General features: G+C 46.5%; 1 protein-coding gene across 5 annotated transcripts; it reads left to right on the forward strand.

The window, feature by feature from the left end:
• The first annotated feature begins 3,019 nt into the window (after positions 1 to 3,019).
• Positions 3,020 to 19,688, forward strand: GOLGA1 (golgin A1). 5 transcript variants are annotated; one of them, XM_039323001.1, is made up of 24 exons: positions 3,020 to 3,109; positions 5,368 to 5,635; positions 6,169 to 6,259; positions 7,102 to 7,176; positions 7,894 to 7,991; positions 8,676 to 8,708; positions 9,131 to 9,259; positions 9,960 to 10,129; positions 10,912 to 11,023; positions 11,548 to 11,643; positions 11,753 to 11,878; positions 12,211 to 12,306; positions 12,853 to 12,948; positions 13,052 to 13,147; positions 13,691 to 13,843; positions 14,122 to 14,217; positions 14,878 to 14,955; positions 15,401 to 15,503; positions 16,096 to 16,256; positions 16,608 to 16,772; positions 16,957 to 17,016; positions 17,404 to 17,550; positions 18,180 to 18,266; positions 18,413 to 19,688. In XM_039323001.1, exons 2-24 carry the CDS (start codon positions 5,501 to 5,503, stop codon positions 18,491 to 18,493), a joined length of 2,484 nt encoding a protein of 827 aa, XP_039178935.1. In that variant the 5' UTR covers positions 3,020 to 3,109; positions 5,368 to 5,500; the 3' UTR covers positions 18,494 to 19,688. The 5 variants fall into 5 exon arrangements, with proteins under 5 accessions (XP_039178935.1, XP_039178938.1, XP_039178939.1 ...); XM_039323004.1 differs by having other exon boundaries at positions 13,055 to 13,147; XM_039323005.1 differs by having other exon boundaries at positions 9,972 to 10,129.
• Positions 19,689 to 20,264: the final 576 nt, after the last annotated feature.

The following is a 20,264-nucleotide window of genomic DNA, read 5'->3' on the forward strand; positions in this document are numbered from 1 at the left end:
TCCTCTCTCCTTTGAAAGTAGGACTTGCCTTCGACTTATTACAAAGAATTTGTTGGGAAGAAATGTTGTGAGAATCAGGTCAGTGTCTGCTCATCCTGTAGGCTTTGGGTGAAGAAAGATGGTGGGTGTGGACATCAGAGGGGGAGAGGGATCCGTCCCTCTATTACATTACTGCCCAGACACTTTGATTGTGCTAGTTGCCGAAATTTGTGTTTGCTCCGGTGTCCGTTTTCAGATCACAATTCCACGCTGTCTTTCACCAGGCCCATCAATCAAGAGAGGAGACAGCTGGAAGGCAAAGCTAGATATCCTAACCAAGGTGGGACCAAAGCCTTGTTAAATAGAATGTACATATCTCCCAGGGCTTAAGCACAACAAACCAGCTTTTCTTTCTTTGTCCTGTGGAGGCAGCTAAATAGACATCTGCAGGTATAAAGGGAGAATAAAACAACAACAATGCTTCCAAGGATAAGCAAACAGTAGCTTATTACACTGAAGGAGGTATCTTTGTAGTCATACTTCTTAATATTTATCCATAGTATTCTGATGTGTTCTAGTTCCTTCCTCCCTCCCCTCCTTCCTTCCAAAATATTTTTCTATCCATCTTTTCTTTCCAGTCTAAGCCCTTTGCTCACGTGGGAATATTTGAAGAATGCAGCAAAACGTTTACGGAAATTTAGCCCTCAAGCCTGCTGCACACTTTAAAAAAAAACCCACCATAACCTGTTGTTTCCATTGGCCAATATTTGCTGAGTAATAGCATGAGTTAAGTCAGGTTGAGAATAGATTAATTGAAATCTTAAATTGGCAAGGGACTTTTTTGATTTCATCCTTCAGTTTGTGGATGACTAAATATGGAACCAAGACGGTGCCTACAGCTTAGAGAGAGAGAGAAAATACAGAAAGCGTATTTTTTCCCCAGACACTCTTAAATGTTTGTTCCAGGAGGATAGGATTTGCACTATAATTCAAACCAACTTGCAGAAACTTAAAATGCTAGCATGCGTTTCTCTATTTGAGTCTGGCTAGGGCACCCTATTGCCTTGTGCTTATATCTGCAGCATTTTTCTTTGGTTTCTTTTTTCTTTAAAAAAGAAAAATCAGACTTTTATCTCTCTCTTTTTTAAACAATATGCCTGGTTTTGTTCCTAAAAATGCACCCTGTGTTTGGAAATCGTGATAAACCTTTTGCCTTCTTAGCGGTTAAAAAAAAAAAATCTAGGCAACGCTCGTCTGAAGTGTGACCCGAGTGGTAGGGCACGGACACAACTGTTTTCTCTTAGCATCTCTGCTAAACGGGATGGAAGCACAACTGTTTTTCATTGGCCTAACACTTGTTCCAAGTGCTGCTATTCTGTATGCATGTTGTGATGCTGTACATGATTCCACCTTTGATACTTATCCAGATATTGGTGCCAACTATCCATGTGATGACTTGAGATTTCTATAACATTCCTGGCCTGACCCTCTTTTATTATTTTTCCTCCCCCTTCCCCCATGCTTAGAGTCTTTGAGGCGGGAAGGGGGGGTATTCTGGTTTTCATCCTTGTAAATGGCTCCCCTCCACCCCCTTTAACCTGCCAACAATTAAGGGCACCTGCGCCATAGAGTCCAGTCAATGTGGAAATTGGTTTCCTGTAATCCTTGTACACGTGTGTGTCTCTTTAACGTATTGGAATTATGTAAGCCATATAGCTATTCCTCCATCTTTCCTTTTTCTTTCGAATTTCCTCTCCCCGTCAGTTGGCTGATGTTGATCATTCACGCTGTAGTTTGTGCAGATGTCTTTTTTTTTTTCTTTTCCTAAGGATCCAACTTTTATTTATTTATTTTTTGAACACGATATGGGGCAACTTCTGTAGGGTCTAGGACAGGGGTCTTCAAACTTGGCCCTCTGATGACTTGTGGACGTCAACTCCCAGAATTCTTCAGCCAGGCAATTCTGGGAGTTGACGTCTACAAGTCATCAAAGGGCCAAGTTTGAAGACTGCTTGGTCTAGGACAACTTGCCATTGCCAACTCACCACGGGAGAAGAGTTGCACTAAGTATAGGAGAAAGGGTGGGAAAGAATCATTCAAGGAAATAATGCCAAAGAAGGGACAAAACGAAATGCGAATGACAAGAAATATTTTTAAAATTCTTTTAAATAATGGATTTGGCCCTTGTTGAGTTGACCTTTGGCGAGTTGGCCATGACACGTTGGCCGTGGTGAGTTGTCCCATTCGGACTTCTGTAGACTTCTTTCTATTTGAAAACTTGTGGGAAGGCAATTCCAGCCCATCCGAATTTTTCAGCCTAACGCTGTGATCCTCTAGAGCAGGGGGGTCTTCAAACTTGGCCCTTTGGTGACTTGTGGACTTCAGCTCCCAGAATTCCTTAGCCAGGAATTCTGGGAGTTGAAGTCCACAAGTCACCAAAGGGCCAAGTTTGAAGACCCCCTGCTCTAATCTATGGAAATCTGGCACAGCGTCCAAGGAAACAAAACAACACACTGTCCAGAACCAACCCACGTACCTGCTTTTATGTTGTGTGAACAAGAAGTATGACATATCTGAGGTTTTGCTCTTGGTGTATTGAAGACTTTTTTTTTCATGTCGGTTATGTTCACTTAGAATGTGAATACATTCATTGGTTGTGTACGTGGGTTTTTGTATTGAGCCCCACTCGGATTATATGTATAACCAATATCCAATAAACATATTTGCTTAATGCTGTGTCTGTGAGCCTTAAATCATAAGGTTTGGGGGCCGAGCGGGGAGCGGGACTCCGCCCATCGTGGCTTGCAGACGAGACAGTCTTGCAAACCAGGGTCTAAAAGACCCGGAAGCAGGCTTAAAGCCGGCTCTTCTGCAACCTGGCGCCCTCGCTTAGCGCGCTGTATCAGCCGCGGGCGCCCTAGCCTCCTGAATGGAGAGCGTGACGTAGCGCCGACGCCCCGCCTTTCCCCTTCCACCTCCCTATCACGCGAGGGGGCCCCGGCCACTCCCCTTTGGAAGCCACGCTCCTTTTTTTCTTCTTTGCGTCACTTCCGCCGGCGGTTAAGCTGGCCCAGACGGCGTTTCCGCTTCCGCTCTCGGCCGCGGCGTCTCTGCTGTCAACGATCAGCTGGTGAGTTTCTCTCTTTCGGGGCGTCGTTTGTGAGCCGTTTGCCTTCCCTTTTCGGGGTTGAGGCCCGGTCGGCCGGCCGCTGGGGCTCTCCGGTTGCCGGTGAAAAGGCGAGGCTAGGCCGGCTCGCTTTCTCTCCCTGGGGCGGGGAGGAGGGGGTGGGTGGCTGGGTGGGTTTAAACCGGTGCGCGGATTGTCCAGGCATTACGGTAGCCAGGTCTCTCCAGTTGGAGCACCCCGAGGACTCCCCTTTTGGGTAAATACGGTACTCTACAAACCAGGAAGCCTTAACTAGGGGAAATGGGGGCTCTGAATATATATACAGATATGTATACACATATATGAGGGTTGCTATATTATGTGTATGTGGATTACTGTGTGTGTGTGTGTATATAGTTAAAATGATACACACATATTTGCATAAATGTGTGTGTGTATGTGTGTGCATGCATAGGTATGGTTGTATGTATATGAGGGTTGCTACGTTTGTCTTTAGATGTTTTATGTGTATGTGTGTGTTTGTATAAATATAAGAGAGTTGCTGTTCTTGGAGATATATATATATATATACACACACATATACACACACAGAGACATGTATATGTCTGTATATATACACATATATGAAGGTTGCTATATTATGTATATGTGGGTTACTCTGTGTGTGTGTGTGTATAGAGAGAGAGTTAAACTGCGATACGTACATAAATATGCATAAATGTGTGTGTGTGCATGTATAGGTATGGTTGTATATTTATGAGGGTTGCTATGTTTGTTCTTAGATGTTTTGTGTGTACGTGTGTGTTTATATAAATGTAAGAGAGTTGCTGTTTGTGTGTGTGTGTATATATATATATATATATGCAGACATGTATATGTGTGTATATATACATATATATGAGGGTTGCTATATTATGTGTATGTGGACTACTGTGTGAGTGTGTGTGTGTGTGTGTGTGTGTGTGTGTGTGTAGAGAGAGTTGTCATTTCCTAAGTGTTTAACATTTGGTTTCTGTACCTTATTAAAACACAACTTGATATATATTAATATTTAGCATAGTATGGCAAAAGGACTCCTTGATATGGTTATCTCAAAAGTATTTTGGTCCTGATCAGTATTTCAGTGTGGCAGTATTTAGTGTCGGACAGCTTTTGCAGAGTTGCCAGGGACACAGTGAATTATTCATAGTTGTTTGTATTGGTATCAGGCAGGTAGATAGCCTGAGCTCACGAGAAGCTGTATTGTCTTTATATATGCTTGGGGGAAAGGCTCTCCTTCAGCTGCTGGATCCTGCATTAGTAGGTTTATTTTTGCTGTTTAAACCCTGGTGCACCTAAATGGCAGAATCCCTCTGATATCTCAAACCATCAAAATCAAAGGGGTTGAGAAGGAGCCATCCCACATACAGTAATATCTTCTATATATTCTAATGTTTTTTTGTGATTTTTTTTTTGTCTTAGTCGCTCCCTTGATTTTAACAAACCCTGTTTGTTGTTGTAAAACTGGATCCCTGGTAGATTTTTTTTCATTCTGGTCATAAAGAAATATCCTTTTGTTGTTGTTGTTAACTGTACAGATAGAAACAACCAACTGGAAATTGAAATGTGTAACTTTGGTTAGTTGATAAGAGGACATCACCATCAAGTTTTTATTTAAGCTACGGTAGCTTTGTCTAGTGATTAAGGCACCAGCCTAGAAAGCAGGAGATCATGAGTTCAAGTCCTGTCTTAGCTGTGAAAGCCAGCTGGGTGACTTAGGGCCAGTCGTTCTCTCTTAGCCCAACCCGCCTCACAGGGTCGTCGTTGTGGGAAAAATAGGAGAAGGAAGGTACATTGGATACGTTTGCTGCCTTGAATTACTTGTAAAAATAATAAAGGCAATTATGGAATATTTCCTTGCCCTCAATTAATAGATGTATTCTTTTTAAGCTCTCCTTGCTGAATGTGTATTGCATTAATTTAATATGAGATCCTTCTTAATGTTTTTTTTTCCAGTTGACTGAAATACTTGATTAAGACCAAATAGATTATCAGAGGAACAGTAAAGAATTGGATCCATTTAGAACCCCGGCTGGTGTCATCATTGGCTAAACTGCTTGCAGTCCCTAAAATTCTATTGGGAGGAGGACCACAGACAGAACTATTTTGATTATTCTGTACATAGAGTCGTGGCCTTGAATTGATTCCCCTAAATACCTTTGATCTACGCATGTGTAAATTGTTTTATCCCGTTTCCAAAAATGTCTTTATTTTTAATGTAGCAGCACGATTGGACAATGAGCCCCTTGAGGGAGCAGCACTGATTGAATGGAAGATTCCTGCCGTCCATTGCTGAGGGGCATCTGAGTGGGGGGCTTTTGGTTTCTGCACACCAGGCATCCTAGCTGGAAGAAGATGTTTGCCAAGCTGAAAAAGAAGATTGCTGATGAGGCTGCTACTGCCCCACGGCCCGGAGGGCTTGCCAGGATGCCCAGATCGATCAGCAAAGAATCCGTCACGTCAGCAGGGGCAGATTCAGGGGACGATTTTGTAAGTACCACAGATGGAGTTCAAACAAACCTTTTCAGAGGCCAAAGGTCACTTTAAAAAAAAATAAAAAACTGAGTCTTGTTTGGATAAAGCCCAGAGAATTTATTTATTTTAAAAAAAGACACTTGGAAAATAGCTCATATTACTTATCGTGATGAATGCTTCCTAACATTGGCAAAGGACTTGACTGATCTGTTGAGGATGTTTGTAAAAATATAAAATGGAGGTGGTGAGTTCTAGTCCCACTTTAGGCATTCACACCCACCCCACCCCACCCCACCCCACAGGGCTGTTGCTTTGTGGGCAAAATAGGAGGAGTAAAGATTAGTAGACACATTCACCTGATACCAAATGCAAGAAGGGGAAAAAATCATTTAAAATCTTTTTTGTTACTGATAAAAAGAATAAAGGTGGGATAAAACCAGAAATAAAGGAAAGGGGGGGGATAGGAACCAAACCTGTTCGTCACCATCCTGGGTTGGCCCATTCCAGAAATTAATTTTAATGTCTCTCTCTGTCTTCTGCCTACCAAGCCATCTGATGGAAGCAGCTCCAGAGAAGACCTCTCGTCGCAGCTGTTCCGAAGAAATGAACATATACGGAAGCTAGAAGTCAAGCTATCCGGTATGTTTCTCGCCGTACAGAGGGGATACTGTACTTGCCGTACAAATGCTCTCCTCCATCCCTTTTTCAAATGAATGGCAGTCAGGAATTGTACATCTCTCTGATTTTAAAGCTCCAGTGCTCTTAATGTACGGACATGCGCACGCACAGCTCCCAGCAAATGTTTTATTATGCATTCCGCTCCTACAGGTGGATGCTCTTCCTGCCTACAGCCCACTTTGCCTGTTTGTGGGTTAGATATATATAGGCCAGAGTTTCCTTCCAAAGCTCAAAGCTGGTTTGATGGCCCTCCTACCTTCCCTGTTCTCTCTGCAGCAAGGCTAGTCAAAGGGTGTGAATTGAACAAAGTCCTTCCATGAGTTTCTGAGGCCTCAGTTCTACTCCAGCAGCCTCACTACTATTCTACTTGAGCTCTGTTTCAAAAGTCACACTTTTGACAATATGGTTGCTGCTTTCCTCTTTTGCGACGAAGCGGGTGGTCTCTGGGAGATCCCCCCCCCCCGGAGAATCTGAAAGGCGTCTTTGCCATTTGCTCCACTGGACTGGAAGCTATTTGGAGGAAAAAGAGGCTTTCAAAAGCACCTGTCCCTTTCCTTGCATCCTGGGTAAAAATATTCCTTTTATTGGCCAATTTATTTTGCTTCCGTTCTGTTCTCGTCTGCCTTCATATTTCAAAGGCAATAATGATGGTGATACCTTGTTATTAGCCTGGAGGAAGTTATGATTGTAAGACTATAAAATCATTGTTCCTTTCCATTCATATTTTAAAAGACCGAATTCCCTTCTCTCTCTTTTTGGCCTTTGTCTGTCTGTAACTGGTGCCACCCTGTCTTTCCACTAAGATTACGCCGAACAGGTCCGAAACCTTCAGAAAATCAAGGAGAAGCTTGAAAATGCGTTAGAGACACACCAGGATTGTATGTACCCTTCATTTATCTCCCGTTTGATAAAGCATTAGAAACAGAAGAACAATTTTTAAAATAATATAGCATGGGGCAGCACCGTTCTTGGATATAGAGGCTGTTTATTTGCTGCGCTGCTGTTTATTTAAGTTTCATAAACTACAGGCAGTCATTGCCATATCACGGTTTCATTTAGTGATGGTTTGAATTTACAACAGCCTTGAAAAAAGTGCCTTTTGACTATCTCTCGCATTTACAACTGTTAGGATGGGTGACCAATTCATTTCATAAATAAATAATTCTTATTGGGGGGGAAACCTCATCAGTGTTAGAATACAGATACCTCCTCGTTTAGCAACCGTTTGCAATTCCGATGGTGATGAAAAAGTAACCTCGCCTTCGTGACCTTTCCAGGCCTGTAAAGCCAAGGAAAGCTGACGTCAGATCATCAGCGCGATCCCGCATAAGCGACCGCTTCGTTTAACAGCCGGGTCACCTGTCCCAATTTACGTCGCTAAAGGAGGACTATCTCTCCACATCTTGCCTTTCCCAGCAAAATTTCAGAGAGAGCAGATAGGCGGATAAAAAGGAGTTTTCTGCCACTTAGCAAATACATTATTGGATATAGAGAGCTTAATTCCGGCAAGGCGTCAAGTCTTTCCCAAACAGGCAGAGCTCAGCGTTCCTTCAGCTTTCACTCCATTCACACCTTTTCTGTGGTCTTCCACACAGCCTTTGTGAAGAAGCTCCAGGAGCAGAACGAAATGCACCAGGCCAGCGTAGCCAAGATGGCGGAAGGGATGAGCTTGGCACTGGAGAAGAAAGACCAGGTAGCTTTTCTCTGAAATCCATGTCGTGGCGACAACTCTGCCTTGAAGGTGGTCTAAAACCCTTCAGGAGAGGCAAGAGATTTTCCTGGATTCTCCTGACCTGTCAGAAAGCTCTCTAACCACGGCTGCTGCGTTGGGCTTTATCATTTATCCAACCCAAAATTAGGGAGCTTTGCCCTCTCGTTCGCTTCTGTGTGCTTCAAGTATTATCCCACGGGCATTTGGAAGCTGTTTCATACAGACTTTCAACCATGATGGAGCCCAGAATGTCTGTTGCTAAATTTCTGTCGTTTGGGGCACTGTGTTGTGTAGGGAGAAAAACTTGCCCCTTTCCCCCACTGCTTCAGAATTTCTTGTGGGAGTGCTTCTTCTCTTAAAAAGCTTCCTTCTGAGGAAGATGGGGTGGCGGGGTGTTAAGAAGTATGAAGTATACACAAATAACAACTGGGCCTTTAAGGAAGGAGAGCTGTGATGTCACAAAAGCATCTCCCTCTCGGCTGCTGCTTCTTCATGATGTCAGAGCAGCTGTTTGAGGTTCTTCCCTGTGGATCTTGCTGGTCTCTACCCGGTTCCTTGCTTTGCTTTTCTTGAGCCCTTCCAGGCAGCCCTGCTTCAGTGCCTCTATTGTGCTGGAGCGCAGGGGTAGCCATGTTGATGTTGAGCTGTCCCTTTCTGTTTCCCCAGGAGTGGCGGGAAAAGCTGTCTCATCTGGAAAAGGTGAGGAGCTGGCTTGAAACCAAGGATGAGCAAACACGGGGTTGTCGGTTTCGGGGATCTCCAGAATTAAGGCCTTGGGGGACTCATCCACACTGGGGATGTGGGGAGGCTCAGAGGGGGAACTTTGGGGTCTCTTAAGAGGTGCTGTAGAAAGAAAAAAAATTGCTTTAGGGTGGATGGGGCTCAAAGGGCACTGCTTACAAGTGACCCCCAAGAAAGGGCTATATCAGCTGTGCGTGTCCTTCGGAAATGCCATGTCTTGTAAGGCTGGATTTCCAGATCTTAAACATTCCCCCTGCTTACTGATCTTTCCAAACCTGGTTAAGTTTTGCCCTAAAGTTGAGACTTTCCTTCCTTATTTTTATTTTTATTTATTTTTTATTTCCCCTCCCCATACTTATTGCGCCTTGGCGGCCAAACAGGAGCGGAAACTTCTTTCAGCCCAGTTGCAAGAAATGAGAGAGCAGAGTTTGAATTTATTCCAGAAGAGGGATGAAATTGACGAGCTGGAAGGCTTCCAACAGCAGGAGCTTGCAAAAATCAAGCACATGGTGAGGGTCCCTGTGGGGGTTGGGGCATCTCAGACTGAGTTGCCGAGTTTTCTTCGGGGATGTGGGTTGATGGAGCCCTGGCTTCTGGTCCCAAATGCACCAGGCTCACTCTTAGTATTTCCCCCCCCCCCTATTTTGAATTGTGCCTTCCTTTTTTCCCCACCCCCCTACGGGTGGGCAAACCCTTTCATTCCATCCTGTTTTGCATGTGAGTCCCCATGAAGACTCTATTTGAGAGAGTGGAGCCTTCTCAAAAGACTTGTAAAAATGTCCCACTCAACACAATTTCAGGGGCCCTTGGTGCTCTCTGAGCGTGTGGTTTTCTTGCAGACGTTTCACCACCCAGACTAGGTGACGTCAAGTCTGTGTCAACCTGTGATATCTTTATTCATCATTTATGAATGAATTTATCCGAGTGGCAGGTTTGCTGGGCTGAGAGAATTCCCCCCCCCCCCGTGTTAAGCATCTCAAATTTGAATGGGTTCCCTGTAACCATCATTTACATGCATGATATTAATAATCAGCATTCAGTTAGGAAGAACAGTATGTAATATATATTTTTTTTCATAAGACACTTTTTCTTTTTGACGCCTGTGGTCTTTTTTTCTTTCTTTTAAATATTTTGGTGTTTGCGTTTTAACTTTCTTGGAGTAAACTGTTATTAAAAAAAAAAAAATAAGGGGTCCTTGTAAACATCTAGCTTCTGAAAAAGGAGGAGTCCTTGGCCCGGATGGAGGGAGAGATGAGGTCTTCCACCCAAGAGTTGCTGCAAACACGAGATGAGCTGCAGGCCTCTCGGGATTTGTCCACACGCCTGACCACGGAGGTTCAGGGGCTCCAACAACAGCAGAAGGACCTTATGATGGAAAGGTAGGAGAAGTATCCTCCTGCAGAGAATAGCAACAGCCCTTAGACTTATAGACCGCTTCACAGGGCTTTACAGTCCCTCTCTAAGCGGTTTACAGAGTCAGCATGTTGCCCCCGACAATCTGGGTCCTCGTTTTACCGGCTTCGGAAAGATGGAAGGCTGAGTCAATCTTGAGAATCAAACAGGGTCCCATCTGGAGTCGGTCACCGGGGACCGGAGATTTGGACTTGACTATCTCCTCCAATGGGCCAAGGTGAGAGTGGATCGGCTTGATTCTCACAAAGGAAGGCCAATATGTGTGTCCCAGGACAGTGTTTCAAGACGGTAAAAATAAAGCAATTGTGTTATTTATAGACATTAACTAGATTATATATTTTAGATGTGGCCCAAGACGATTCCTCTTTGCTCTCTCATTCTGGAGGGGGAGAGGACCCCTAAGGATGGGCTCCAGCACAAGTCCAAATCTCTGGTCCCCGGTGACCAACTCCAGATTGGATCCTGTTTTATTCTCTCTCTCTCTCTCTCTCTTGCTGAATGTCTGTCTCTCTCTCTCTCTCTCTCTCTCTCTCTCTCTCTCTCTCTCTCTCTCTCTCTCTCTCTCTCTCTCTCTTGCTGAATGTCTCTCTCTCTCTCTCATGCTGAATGTGTGCTCTCTGGAAAAGCTTTCCTTCTGGCTAGGAACAGGAAAAATATCCAGGCTTTGAGCTTTGACCGAGAAGAGCCGAACTGAAGCTTCTGAATTATGCTCTGTGGGTCAAAGTTTCTCTCCCCGTCTCCGATGCAGGGATGAGCTCCAAAATGCCAGGGCGAGTGCGGAAAACAAGATTACCAGCTTGGAAGAACGGAGCCAAGACTTGCAGTCCTATGTCCAGCGCGTGTCAGTAGATCTGCAGAAGGTCAGTTGCCAAGTTCTGACTACTCTTTCCGTTGAGGGGACACCAAAGAGGGCACGCACACCGCCGCTTGAGCGGGCCCTTCTTACAAAATCCACTTTCCTGCTGGATACGACGCAAAGGAGCACTTCAGTTGACCAACGTTCAGCTCTTGGCCACTCCTCAGTAGAAAGCTGTAGTTCTTTGGGAGGGGTTGTGAAATGTAATGGGCAGGGCTTCTGTTTAATGGGTCTCCCCTCTCTTTCTCACACCCTCTCTGTTGTGAGGACCACAGTGCCAGCTTTGACCAGGTTGGCTAGTTTCAGCAGTAGCTTGAAATCCAGTCGAGGGACAAGAGCTGTGGGTTACTCATCACCCATAAACTAGTGGGTGCTGGCTTCCTTGTATACGGAGTTCAGCCTGTCTTAAAGCATCAGAGTTCCAGGAATAGTTGACGTAGGGGGAGAGGCAGAAATCTTTCCCTCAAGAAGTCCCTCAGCCCAGATGTTCCCGCTTAGATCTCAGGACTTGTTCCTTGAATCTTCTAGGCTCAGCTGGCTGCCTCCAGTGCGGAAAAGAGCCTGCATCTGCTGCAAGGAGAACACAAATCTCTGAAGCTGGAATTTCAAGAGCAAAGGCAAAAGGTAGAGATCTCCAGCCGCAGAATTGGCGACCTCCCCTCCTCCCCCGTAAGGCAGGTTGCCCGACAGTGGCGGACGGGATGCCAAGCCTCTCGCCTGTGTGTTCAAACAGATGGCTGTCCAGGTGGAGGAGAAGAGCCAGCTGGTGGGTCAGCTGCAAGAGAAAGTGGCCACCTTGGAGAAGCAACTGGAAGGAAGCCTCTCCGGGGACGAACACTTTCAGCAGCTGTTCAGAGAGGTGAGCAGAGACAGACTGGGGCAGCAGGAAGAGGTCGACTGTGAGAGTTTGATGAGCCTTGATTGCTCAAACCTCACAGAGTTTAATTCCAGCCAGTCTGTGAAAGGCAGGAGCCTGTTAGGCAGAGGTGCAAGTGAGCCTCAGAGAGAAGTGAGCTCAAGTCAGCCTTGAGGCAGAGATTGCAAGTGGACGCAGTTGAAGAGGGGTAACCAACAGGGTAACCAACCTCCCTCTCCTTCCTTCCTTCCTTCCCTCCTTCCTTCCTTCCTTCCTTCCTTCCTCCCTCCCTCCCTCCCTCCCTCCCTTCCTTCCTTCCTTCCTTCCCTCTCTAGAAAAGTGCTCTAGAGCAGAGCCTAGAAGACACTCGACAAGAGCTCCTGACAGCCCAAACCGGTCACAAGGAGAGCCTAAACCTCCTGGAAACTCAGGTAAGACCACGCAGAATCGACCTGGCCACTCTTGAGAGTGTTGATGGGCAGGAGATCCCATCCCCTGTTTCTGGGGGGAATTCTCCCCTCGGCAAAGGCGAGAGATGAATTTTGAAGAGGAAGTCTTGAGTGCCGCTCGTTTGCTCCGGAGATATTCGGAGTCGCGTTTGGATCCCCGCAGGCCAATGCAATCCTCAGTTTATCATCTGACTGCAATTTTTTTTTCTCTCTTGAAACTGGGGTTATGACACACACACACAAAAAAAGCCCATTGCGGACAAAGGATTTGCTGAACAACTGCTGCCCAAAAAAGGTCGTAAAATCGGGCAGCTGAATGACCGGCGTGACTTAACAACCATAATGACGGTCATAAGTCGGGGAGGCTTCGGGGGCTGGAGGCGAGAACTCGGATACGAGAGCTGCTTCTACTCGCTTTCCTTGTCCATCTCACCTGGAGCCGCAGCCACCCTCCCGGGAGGGGCAGGGGCAGCCCCTCCCCTCTTCCTTGAGCTGAGGCTCACCTGCCGGATGTCTGTCGCCCTCCAGATCGACCAGCTGAATGGCAGGCTGGCCACGGAAGAGGCGGGCCTGAGAGCCAAAGAGGAATCCCTCCGCAGTCTCCAGGCGAGCGCGTCCCGGCAGGTGAGCGCTTCCCCGGGACCCTGGTGGGCGGGGCGGGAGGAGGGAGGGAGGGAGGGAGGGAAGGAGCAGGGAGCAAAGAAAGAACGGCCTCCCCTTCTTTCAGCAGCAGGATTGGGAGCAAGCCCTTCAGCTCGCCAAGGAGGCCCTGGCCAAGAGCCAAGATGAGCTCAGGGAGAAAGAATCGCAGCTCCAAAAGCTGGTAAGAGCCCAACTTTCCATTTCTGGTAACGTTGCTCACGGAAAGAAGCAACGGGGATTTTGTCTCAGCCTGAAGTTGAATAATCCACGGGGGTTATTCAGGGAGGCTCAGGGACCGGTTTTGTTCCAAGTCTTCCACGAAACCTGGCTTTCTTTCTCATTGCCTTGGTTTCCTTCTCAGCAGTTATGCACCTCATGGAGTGCTAGAGTTACCCCTTCCTTCCTTCCTTCCTTCCTTCCTTCCTTCCTTCCTTCCTTCCTTCCTTCCTTCCTTCCTTCCTTCCTTTCTTCCTTCTCTTCTCTTCTCTCTCTTCTTCTTTATTTCTTTCCTTCCTTTCTCCCCTCCCTCCTTCCTTTCTCCCTTCCCTTTCTCCCTTCCCTCCTTCCTTTCTCCCTTTCTTTCTTTCTTTCTTTCTTTCTTTCTTTCTTTCTTTCTTTCTTTCTTTCTTTCTTTCTTTCTTTCTTTCTTTCTCTTTTTCTTCTCCCTTTCCCTTCCCCCATTTAACACCTTTCTTTCTGCCTTCTCTTCCTCTCCTCTCATTAGCAAGTGGATCTGGAGTCGGAGCGGGCCAAATCCCGGGAAGATCTCTCTTCCATGCAGTCTCAGTGGACGGACCAAGTGAAGCAGCTAGAAAAGCAGGTTTCTGCCCTTGAATCTGCCCAGACACTGGAAAGGGAGGCTGCCCAGCGAGAGTCTGTGAGTGCGCCTTCTCTTCTTGGTTTTCTGGCTGAGTCAGTTTCAAAGCTCTCTCTGTGTCTACTCTCCCCCCACCCCCGTCCCCCATCATCACCGTTGAGTAGGTTTTGATGGTGTGGAGTAAGGCTAAGAGTCCGGAAAGGCCTCCTCTCCAGACTTTTTCTCAAAAGCTTTAGCTTTTGGTGAGCGCAGTCTTCCGTCTTTCAAGCCCGGGGACAGCACGAAGAGTGCAGATTCTCTTCCTCCAGCCATTTGTGTGTGTTCCTCTTCCTGTGCAGGGTCGGCTGGAGAAAGAAAACGCCAAACTTAAAGACATATGTGGAGATCTAGAAAACTCCTTAAGGCAACAAGTGTCTGAATTGGAAAGAGTCAAGGTGGGAACCAAGATTTGTAATCATTGTGGGGCTGTGTCCAGCGTGCCAGCAGGAATCATGCCTTTTGGGGTCATTAACCCCAAGCCCTTTAAGTGCTACTTTCATTGTCCACCTCTAGAGAGAGAATCTATCATTGGATAAGAATATCAGTTGTTTGAGGACTGAAGATCAACATTCACTCACCCATTTATCCCTCTGTCTGTCCACCCCTTCTTCCCCTTCTCCCTCCCTTTCTTTCTCTCTGTCTCTGTCTGTCTCTGTCTGTCTGTCTGTCTTCATTCCTCACAATCGAAGCCAAAAACTGGATTCCCCTCCCCTGAGCACATAGTATCCAAGCACAAGTCCCTCCTCTAATTAACAGTCATAAGTCACATTCTCCAATTAGTTTGAAATGCAGGCTTTCCCTCCAGTTCTCGGCCAATTCTTATCGTCTCTTATTTCAGTAACCTTGGTTCACACAGGCTAGCTATAGTATTGTTATATCTAGCTAAACTCTCATGCACATTCCTCCCCCCCCCCAGCATCATCTAACTCTAACTCTAAGAATAAAACATAAGAAGAAAATGGTTGCATCTCCATCTGTTGTCAAAGCAAAAACATCCGATGTTAGCAGTGTTGACACCTCTGCCTTCTAACCCCAGAATTCTCGCTCCTTGGCAGGCGCAACTGAGCAGCCACACGGAGGTCATCCAAACTTTGGAAGAGACTTGGAAACAGAGCGAGTCGCTGCAAGAGCAGGTAGGCAGTGTCTCCTGGCTTGGAGGCAGCCATTGAGTCCAGATTGCTGGTCTTTGGAAGGCTGAATGTGGAACTAACCCAGTTTGCACCACACAAGTCTTTTTGATAGAGTTGTCCCATCGCCAGACTAGAGGTTGGGCTGTTGGTAGGAAGCCGAGAAGGGTCTTCGTTATGCCATGGTTTCATCTTGGTTGCTATGATGAGTCACAGCAGCCTAGATCCTATGGCAGAGGAGAACTTAAAACTCGCTCTTCTTCTCTTGCTTAGTTGCTCTTGTACGGGTGTCTGGCACCCGGAAGCACCCGAGGGAGGTTTGAAATAAAGAGGAGGGTGCAAGGGAAAAAGAGAAGAGCTGGTTTCTAAGGGCGGGTTCTAGCCAGACATAGCAACAGTGCTTAGAGTGGCACCCCATTCTGACGACTGATGGATCTTTTCTTCCGGTCAGGTGGCAGATCTGACCTTGTCCTTGCAGGAGAAGGAGCAACAGATGGCCGCCAAAACAGACAGCCTCCTGAAAAGGGAGGAAGAGGCAAAATCCTTAAGGCAAGGTGAGACCATGGAGGGAATTTTATTGATCCCCTCAAAATCTGCCTTTTTATGTGCCTGCCTTCCCACTTCCATGGAGCTCCACTTTAGCCTGCAGTGTTGAGCATTATAGTTCAGGTTTTAAATTTGTGAACATCTTAAATTGGAGGTGGTCCTTACTGTTGACTAGTGATGGTGGTGTATCTCTCTCTCTCTCTCTCTCTCTCTCTCTCTCTCTCTCTCTCTCTGTGTGTGTGTGTGTGTGTGTAGTGGAATCAAATGTATGTTGTGGAATCAAATGAATAAAGCTCACCGCAGTAACTATTTATTCAGCACACACTGGAGGAATTTCCTCAAACAAAAGAATGCGCTCATATTTATAAATTTCAGGAAAGGAGGAGAAAATAGTAGTCCTAAATATGCAGGGACAATAGATAATGTAAGCATAAATATTCATAAGCAGCAAATCTTAAGGGACATCCCCACCATCTACAGTTACTGTCCGTAAGGAAGAGTTAAACTAGATGTCCTGAAGATGAATGGCTTTCTTTTTCCCACCTTGATGGGAGCCCAGAAGTAGCTTCTCCCCAACAAGGTCTGTGCCTTTTTCCACAGGTCATGACCTGCTTTTGCTGCAGATGCACCAGTTGCAGTCCAGCCTGGATTCATGCAAGGGCCAGGCTGCGGAGAGGGAAGCAGCACTGCAAGAACAGCTGCGAGTCCTCCAGATGCAGCTGCAGGAACAGCAAGAACGCCTCTTAGCCAGCGAGAAGCAAGTGAGCGAATTTAATCCTGCCTGTACCTTTAAACAGGCTGAAGGGATCTGGAGGGCAGGCAGGGCTCAGATCCTGTCGGAATGCAGCAGAAGGAAAGTTTGAGAGCAACTGGCTTTGGTGTCCCGCTTGGAGGATTCCCAGAAGCATTTAAATGAGTGCTTCTCAACCTTGGCAGGCCTTAAGAGATGTCTGTGGACTTCAGCTCCCAGAATCCTCCAGCCGGCATGCTGTATCGCAAATCGCACACACACTCTAACTGACCCACTCTGCATGTTGTGCCATACGCGTGTCAAGAGGTTGCCTTTTTTAAAATAAATTTAGAATGACTGAACTCTTCTGTTCTTTCTTGAGGGCCAGGCTGCTGTGTTGGAACTCGCATCCATGGCTTTGGAAGACCACTTGCACCTTTCTGAAGATGGAGAGGCAGAGCCCAACGGAGAACTGGTTTCCTCAGATGCCGTCCGACTCCAGAAGGAGAACCGAGATCTCGAACAGCAGATAGTGGAAAAAAACAAGGTGAAGACTGGGTTGGCCTTTTTCTGCTCCATCTCTGATGATCTAGTCCAGGGGTGTTCAGACTTGGTCACTTGAAGACTTGTGGACTTCAACTCCCAGTAGTAGCTTTTGGGGGGAAGGGGAGTGTTTGTTTGCACATTTGGGGGACTCAAGATCCTCTTTCCCTCCCCCCCCCTCTCTCTAGATGATCAAACAGCTTCAGCAGAGAATGGCAGAGCTTAAAAAGACCTTGCAGAAAGAACTTGTGAGTGTTGACTCTTCTGCGTAAAATTTATCCTCACCCCACTGGTGTCCTGTTTTTTATGCTTCAGCGTCCTCCCTTTGGGCTTCTCTTCAGCAGCCCTGCACCCATCATCCCCAGCGGCCTGTTTCACTTAGCCACAGAAACGTTTAGCTCAATTGTACTCGTAAGTTGAGGACTACTTCTACACACGTCGTTAATTCTCTTGCACGGTTTGTGTAGATTTGATAACTCTGGAGGCTTTTTTCTCGGTGCAGGGTTTGATAGCCTAGGATCCTAATATTGAAAAAAAAACCCTCTGAAGACCCCTGTAAATGAGGCAGTTCTTTGCACAATGCTCGGCTCCCTCTTGCTTTGCCACCCACTCTCTATTTTTCCTCCCTGTTTCAGAAAATTCGACCTGATGGTGAAGTCCCCGAAGCGCCCACGGCTGGTTTGACTGTAACAAACAACTGCGATCTGAGCGATTCCCGAGAGGTCAACTTCGAGTATTTGAAGCATGTGGTGCTAAAATTCATGTCCTGCCGGGAATCGGAGGTAAACGGGGAAATATATATATATATATTGATGATCTTAATTTACTTTCATGGCTTTGGGCAGGAGGATTCTGTTCAGGGTATGGATTTCCTACCTTTTGCAGGGTCTTATCCTTTAGTAATCCTTTCTCACTTCCTTTAAAGCAGGGATCTTCAAACTTGGCTCTTTTATGACTCCTGGACTTCAACTCCCAGAATTCCTCAGCCAGGCACGCTGCTGGCTGAGGAATTCTGGGAGTTGAAGTCCAGGAGTCATAAAAGGGCCAGGTTTGAAGACCCCTGCTTTAAAGTGAGACAAAGACCAATAAAGGTAAGAAAAATTGGTTATTTACTTTGACAAAGTACCTCTATTATAAATGTAGACCATATCTCAAATTTGGGAGGTTAGTAAGTAAGGTTAGAGATTGAAAGACAATTACGCTTTTAAATTTTGGCACATTTGTTATTGATAGCCATGAAAAATAAACCCCAATCTCCTGCTGGGAATTCAGAAAGGAAATTGATTTTAGTTTTACTGCGAAGTGTCAGTCCTTTCTGGTCAGCTGCCCCTCGCTTTCTCCAGCAATCCAATTTACATTGTCTAAAATGTTCCATTTTGGTAACTTGGTCTCCCCTCCTGTGGCGTTTCAGGCACTCCATTTGATCAAGGCTTTGTCTGTGTTGCTCAGCTTCTCCCCGGAGGAAGAAAACATGGTCAAGGAAACCTTGGAGTATAAGGTAACGGCCCACCGGTGCCCCTTCCCCCCTTGGACAGCTCCGAAGCGAACGAGGGCGGACATCCCATCACCCCACCAATAAGCAGGCGTGAGCTTCAGAAAAAAAACATCAGCATCCTGGCCTAATTTGGGGGCTCTCCATTTCAGATGTCTTGGTTCGGCTCCAAGCCACTTCCCAGAGGGACCGTCCGGCCGTCCATCTCCAACCCAGGGACAATGTGGTCCTGAAGCTCTTCCGGGATGTCCTGCTCCCTTCCCGCTGGTTGATGGGTTGTGTGGGTTGCTTTTTATTTTTTTTTCTTCCCCCCTTATGAAAAAATGCACCTTGACAACAGCCGTGTCGATGGCGGTGACCCCAGGGGGGGGGAACAGGTTTACAAAGCTGACCCGTAAAAGGTTTTTTTTTGCGATGCACAGCAGGGATCTATGAAGTCGTTCCCTCGTTTCCGCTGGTGTGTAACCCTCGGCAGGACGAGAAGCCATTTTGCCTTCTCGGATACACGCCAAGCCCACCGCTTGTTAACACTACATCACCAAGGATTGCTAACTGGCTCAGGGGAGGCTGCAGGCAGTTTGGGGGAACTAGCTCTAGATAGCCTTCCACAGAGTGATCCAGCTTTTATTTTTATTTATTTTTTCTTAAAAACGGTTTTAAACAGGCCTTCGTGGCACTCTAGCTTTTTTTAAAAAACAGATGTAAGGAGGCAAGGGGAAGCATTTTAGCCACCTAATTTGCAAAACCGGAAACCGTAGATTGGGTGGGGCGCTAAAAATCACAAAACCCCTTTGACAGGTGGGCGTGTGGCTGGGTAGGGAGTGGTTAGACAGGCTGATTGCAGCCGCTCTCCTCCTGAGCCGAAAGCAAGCGTGGACATTTAAACCTGTATAGCTTTTTTTTTTAAAACAACAACAAATGGGTACATTCACATCCTGGGACACCCCAGGCTTGTTTGAACTCAAGAGCAGTGTTTTTTCCCCCCCCTAAATCCGACTGAAGCCAGGCCTTTAGCTAAGAAAACTGCAAATTTTAATTTTTTTTTTTACTATTTAGAGACTGGTGCAGCAGGACCCTCTTTGGGAAATCCCCCCCCCCACTAATTGCAGTTCCACACCACTTATTTCCTGCGCTTTGGTGAGCAGCAGTATTTTTTTACCAGCTCGGCCGTCTTTCGATTCGGAATGAAATGGGGGAACCCTCCAAAAGAAGCTCGCAAGAGCCTTTTCTTTCCCATCGTAAGCTGGCAGTGCGAGACTCGAGAATCGTAGCAACTAATGCACTTTTTCTGGCCATGTGTCTATATAAGAAAGCCTGGGTGGGCCACTCATTCTGTGTACATAATGAACTCTTTGGCGATGGATGTGGATGGCTTGAGTGAGACCTAATTTGCGGTGCAATACATTATTATTTCTTTTTTGGAATTAACCCTGGAGGCGAGATTCTTGACCTTCGCGCTTGCTCTTTCCATGGGACACCTTCAGGACTAGGAATCCTGCTGGGGGCCTCTCCTGGATGCCTAGATTGACGGGGGTGGGTGGGGTGGGGGGGCTCCTCGGGAAAGGAAACTAACTTCTTCAACTTGTTGGGGGGGAAAGGCTAAGGAAAAGCCACCCTCTTCGAATCTATCTGTTCTTTCTCTGCTCTTGTTGCAAAAGGATTTATTTCAACTTCAGAGAGAGAAAGAGAGATCGATCACCTATCGATCTACCTTACTGCACTGGTAGGCTTATAAAATCACAACGGAGGGCTGCGTGACAGCGTGAGACAGTCTCTCGTTGTCCTCCTTCCAGCACTATTGTGCCAGCACCACCTGACTCTGTGCTGCTTCCCTAAGATCAGGGCTATTGTAATCCTACCTGGCTTTGTTTAAAAAACTTTATGGGGTTGTTGAGTCATTGCGGGAAACAGGCTGCTGGAAACCCATCCAGGCTTTTTGATCTGAAAGGCCAGCCGCCCGATCAAAAACACGACGCTCCCACATTCAAAACAGTCGGGGCGGCC

Source organism: Crotalus tigris, unplaced genomic scaffold, assembly GCF_016545835.1.
Source record: "Crotalus tigris isolate CLP2741 ecotype Arizona unplaced genomic scaffold, ASM1654583v1 scf7180000024153.1733885, whole genome shotgun sequence".
In the NCBI taxonomy this organism is placed as follows: Eukaryota; Metazoa; Chordata; class Lepidosauria; order Squamata; family Viperidae; genus Crotalus; species Crotalus tigris.